Below are 5,116 nucleotides of genomic sequence, written 5' to 3'. Positions count from 1 at the left end.
AAAACAAACGCAACAGTTAGTTACCCTCAATAGTCATTTTCCCTATGAAATACTTTATCTTGTGAAAATGTATGTCATCGGTCATCCAATTCTTTACAATTGAATGGTATATATACTACAAAAATGTTACTATCTACATTGAATGGTGACCAGTAAGAAATCTTTTACCATACACCAATTATTATATCATCCACCGATTATTATTATTTTTTTGGTTATTTATATATATAGTTTGAGGTGGTTGTATTTGTCACTCAATCATATAAAAAAGGGGCTAGTTTGATTACTGTTTTGATTTTATTTTTTTAAATCTTTTCCACATGCGAGGTAACACATCATCTTTTCTATAATGGGTAACACATCATCTTTTCTAACTTTATCTAAGAAATACATTGAGTGGAAACTTCATGAATTTTCTAATGATTGAAAAGAAAATTGGCATCACAAGGTACAGCAAGTAATTTGTAAATTTTGAACTAAAGCTTTTGGTTTTATTTTTTTCCAATTCTACGCGTATACGAAGGTAATTTAATTTGGAAAAATGTATAGTGTTTTAACTTATAATATTTCATCATTAATATTGTTTTGGTATGTGCAGTCTTTATTATCTTAAATCGTTCAAAATGTATAGTGTGCTCATATTTGATCATAGAAAAAAAAAATTGTGTGTTATTTTACATATTTTTAGTTAGTTTTTTTTAATCAATCAATAGTATTTTTTTTCTTACGTTCCTGTTCGAAAAAGTAAGCAAACGATTTATGTAGTTTTAATCACCAGAACCTTATTAGGGAATGCTTATTAGGTGGCGAGAAGTCTCTTTGAATTCTTGTCATCAAGTCAGATGTAGCTGAAGAGGTTCTCGCTATGTGTGTTTATCGAAGCAAAACATGTTATATGCACCTTACAACATTTTGCCGGAATAATTTGGGTACACTGAATAGCCAAAATGGTTGGGTTGAGTTTACAAATATATATTTCATTTTCTATTTTGTTTTTCCTCCTATAGTGTCATTATTTTATTGGTGAACAAATCAATATTAGCACTCAATGGAGATAATGTAACAATTATGCTACCCTTTGTACGCCTTGGTAATTGAGTGTAGGCGTTGGTGACTTGGTGTTAATAGAACTTTGATCATATCCCATTCTATATATATAGTTTGATTAGTTTTATGTATTCTATAGTTACAAAAAGTAACCAAAAGTAATAGAATGATACTTCCCCAACAATGACTTAATGATTGTTAAAGATCTAGCAAAGAAAAAAAAAGATTGATAAATATCCAACATAACTTTTCAACAATCTTACTTGTATCATGTAGTAAAACATTTGTTTGTGACATTGATTGTAAGATATGAGTGACCATTGAATGGATGCAATCTAAGCAAGGATACATATTCCACAAATGATCATTTTGAATTCAAACTTGAAGTTGAACAAGAACTCCAGTAACACCCTCAAGAAAGAAATACAAGATATATTTTGTTACGACGAACAGAAAAATAGAATCCAAACTCACTAAAAAACCACACTCCTGATAACATACAACTCCTAACAAGTTAACCATAACTAAAAGAAACCCCTCCTAATTCTCTCAATCTTCCAAACACAAATAGAAACCGAAACTTGTTACAATTAATATCTACACTAAATTTCAGGTTTCCCAAGACCCTTTTCCAAGCTTCAACAAAGATGCATATAACAACTCGTTCCAAGTGTCTGGTACACCTGGCAAACACCAATGGCTGCAATCTTGTGATTGCTCTGCCGCCATTTGTTGCTCTGGAGACAAAGACTCGGTGTACATCCGTCTGTAAATTGATGGGTGACCATCTTTTCTGTAATCTGTAAGCCTGCTAATATTGAGATATATCACAGGAGTCTTCATCATTCTCACCACATTCTCAACAGATCGCATCTTTGATGGGTATTTTGTTAGATGACTTGTATTGAAGATTGGTTGGGTTTCTTTGTGACATTGTCCTCCGGAATTCCACTGCCCTCCCCTACAGTTTACAAACATGTGCAAATAAGCCCCCTTATGATGAAATTGATCAAAAGAACCATTAACATTTACATACCTAAAATGAGTTAGTGAATAGCCTCTAAAGAGAACTAATGTTTTCTGGGTGTCGATGTTCTTATCTACCCATCTTGCCCATGTTGAAAGAGCCCTGGTGTACGCATCCAGAGCCTTGAGTCTTGGGTAAACATGCTTGCCTTCTTGGTAATAATCTTCCCTGTTAATATGAAAAAAAAAATGACCATTTTACCCTTATGTGTAAAAGAAATAAGTTAAGTCATACAAGTTTTTTTTTACTAAAAGTAAAGTAATGATTATTTTTTACCCTCGAGAAGTTTTGTCATGAGTCCACCAATGTCCGGTGTTGAAGATCAAAACATCAGCATCATGATACATTGAAGTTGTTCGATCCATTAAATCCAATCTTAGAGTTTCAAAAGAACCATTTCTACCCTTGAAAGACGATTCTCTCACTAGAAATGGAGAACCCACAAAATCCACAGTGCAGTTGTAATCCTACACAGATCAGAAGCATCATTTAGCTAACAGTTACACATTCTCCAAAACTAGTTTGACTTTAATTCGAGGTCAAACAGACAAAGTTTCAACCTCTAGATTGGTATGAAAATCTTAAAAGTTTACCAAATCTGAAATTGAATGCTACAAGGTTTGAAGTCAAAAGTCAAAAGTGTATCTATCCAAGTTTGGAGTATTGTAATGAAAGCTTGCCTCAAATCTGAAGGCATAAATTCCTTTTTTCTTGAATTCACTTTTTCCTGATATCTCATACACTCTGTTTTTGTTCTTGAGAGAATGTCGAAGTATGCAAACAAGTGACTCCCACATGTTCCTATTTAAAGAGTCTCCAACAAAAACCAATTTCTTCCCTCTTAGTCTTTCCAAAAAATCAGTTGCATTCAAACTGAAAAAAAAATAATCATAAAAAACATGAAGGGCAATAATACTCATAATAACCTAATCAATAAAATCACTAGTTACAACCTTTTTACTACCATTTTCGTTCACACAAAAGATGTAATGAACTTTTTTGAAGATAACTATTTAGATAGCTTTACATGTAGTTGAGTGCAATTAACGTAATGATTCTATTTTCTATCTACATAAAAGGAAAGGTCGTCTAGAAGCATCAAATTTATCTCAAACGTTAAATTTTGAAAGAAAAATCTTTCTAAAACAAGTGTAAAGCTGGTTCTACGTTAGAAATAGGACAAATAGTCTCATTAAATAACTAAAAATGTGTTGATAGTATTGACAAAAAATAATCTTAGTCAACCAAATAACCGATTGACTATTTTAGTCAAGGGTTTCTAAATGGGCATTATTCCAAATTAGTAATCAGAAAGCAATTACAACATCATAATCATTCGATTGAGAAACCAAGAAAGTTTAAATGTTTTAAAGACATCATAAATAACATTACCTTGGTATTTCGCATCGAAATGGCTGCCACCTCCATTTTACAAAGTCATCATCTGGCCGATGATTAAGATGGCAATTAAAATCTCTGTCTACATAAGGGCAAGAACCCGCCGGATAATATGGTTTACTATCATCTTTCACCCATCTTCCATCAAATATGTCGCATTCTTTAAAAGATCCACTGTAACTCCTCAAAATATGAGAATTCGTACCAGTATCAGCGTCCACAAACCCCACTTTCTTCGAAATCCCATCACCTTTGTCGTCGCTCGTGTTTCTTGAAGTCGAATTTAGATCTAAACCATCTGATTTAACACTCGTATCTGCGTTTTCTTGAGCAATTGCACTACTAACGGTTCCATTTATCAAATGGGTATCCTCAAATTCAATAACTTTTGCAGAAATTCCATGAAAGCTTACATTTTTTACGTTATCGGTGAAATTTCCCAAATGGGTATTCGCTTTATCATCAAAACCGAGCAATTTAAGACTGATATCCACGTTAGAACTATTTGATTCAGTCCTATTCTTGGTAACCAAGATTTTAGGGTTTTGGGCTATTTGTGTGGCATTATCAACAAAAATTGCTGTTGTTGAAGAAGAATAAGTGGAATTGAGAGAGGATGTACTACTAAAAGAAATAGACCAAGCGATAAGAGAAGTATTGTTACTGATGGTAAACCCTTGGAAGAAAAGTTTATTTGAAATTGGGCTTATGAAAGAAAAATTAGAAAATAACATAAATAAGAAAATGAAAAACGAAACGAACCCTAACCCGAATCCAGAAACTACCTTCTTTCGTGGAGATGCACAATTTGGAATGAGATCTAAGAGTGACACAAGTTTCTTTAGGTTCATGGCTAGGACCCCACAAGAACACCATGAACAAGTGAAAGAGCTTCCAAGAATCACACACACTCTGACTGTGTTTTTGTGTGAAAAAACAAGAAGAAAAAGTTTAAAGTTGTTCAAGGATTCCAAGAGTGAAGATGATGTTAATGTTGTTGATCTTAAATCAAAAGCTTCTTTGAAGGTATGAAACAGAGTCGTGTGTTTGTGAAGGCTTTCTTGAAGACACTTTGCAGAGTGCAGGAGCGTAGATTGGCTGCACCACTGCAAAATGCATGCGAGAAGATGATCGAGGGATGAATTACAAGAATGCCCTCAAGGTTGATGTCGATGCAGACAACGAACCTCTGTAACTGCTCTTGAATGGGTTTAATGAAATTTCTTAACTACTATATCTCAAGAATAACTTGAATTATGGCGTAAATGTATGAAACAGTCGTCATTCAAAAGTCGCCATTCAAAGATCCCGAAAAAACATCTTTCGAACAATTGAATTCAAGGGTGACAAGTGTCGTCTTATTCATTCATTCATGTAGTAATATAATATCCGGGCTAATTGTATTTCTAAAAATTAAATCTCTTATTTATGAAGAGTATAACAACAATAAACCCAAAATTCATAATAATAGCGTAAGAAGCAATGTATGAACATTACATATTTGTTATTATAATATATGACATAATTTATAAATTTATTACAATATAACACTTGGTTATACGTTTTGTTAAAAGGTATCGCAAATAACACTAGAAAAAAAAAGCTTGCCTAAATGACTAAATTTAATTATTAAGTTATCTTAAA

General features: G+C 32.8%; 1 protein-coding gene across 1 annotated transcript; it reads right to left on the bottom strand.

The window, feature by feature from the left end:
• Positions 1 to 1,469: 1,469 nt before the first annotated feature.
• Positions 1,470 to 4,775, bottom strand: LOC145034875 (protein trichome birefringence-like 2). Its single transcript, XM_078983432.1, has 5 exons — positions 3,467 to 4,775; positions 2,755 to 2,947; positions 2,351 to 2,541; positions 2,084 to 2,242; positions 1,470 to 2,008 (listed from the first exon to the last, which is right to left on the bottom strand). The coding sequence occupies exons 1-5, from the start codon at positions 4,321 to 4,323 to the stop codon at positions 1,657 to 1,659; spliced, it is 1,752 nt and encodes a 583-aa protein (XP_078839558.1). The 5' UTR covers positions 4,324 to 4,775; the 3' UTR covers positions 1,470 to 1,656.
• Between the last annotated feature and the right edge of the window lie 341 nt (positions 4,776 to 5,116).

This window comes from Lactuca saligna, chromosome 3 (genome assembly GCF_052625555.1).
Source record: "Lactuca saligna cultivar CGN05327 chromosome 3, ASM5262555v1, whole genome shotgun sequence".
Classification (NCBI taxonomy): domain Eukaryota; kingdom Viridiplantae; phylum Streptophyta; class Magnoliopsida; order Asterales; family Asteraceae; genus Lactuca; species Lactuca saligna.
This window is presented reverse-complemented; position numbering and strand designations above follow the sequence as displayed.

What these genes read in the sequence shown, in the direction of transcription:
- LOC145034875 (XM_078983432.1), bottom strand. Translation starts at nt 4,323, where the DNA reads ATGAACCTAAAGAAACTTGTGTCACTCTTAGATCTCATTCCAAATTGT. An exon ending in TTTCGATGCGAAATACCAAG is followed by an intron (nt 2,948 to 3,466) that starts GTAATGTTATTT and finishes TTTTTTTTTCAG; the next exon opens with TTTGAATGCAACTGATTTTT. An exon ending in TATTCACTAACTCATTTTAG is followed by an intron (nt 2,009 to 2,083) that starts GTATGTAAATGT and finishes TGTAAACTGTAG; the next exon opens with GGGAGGGCAGTGGAATTCCG.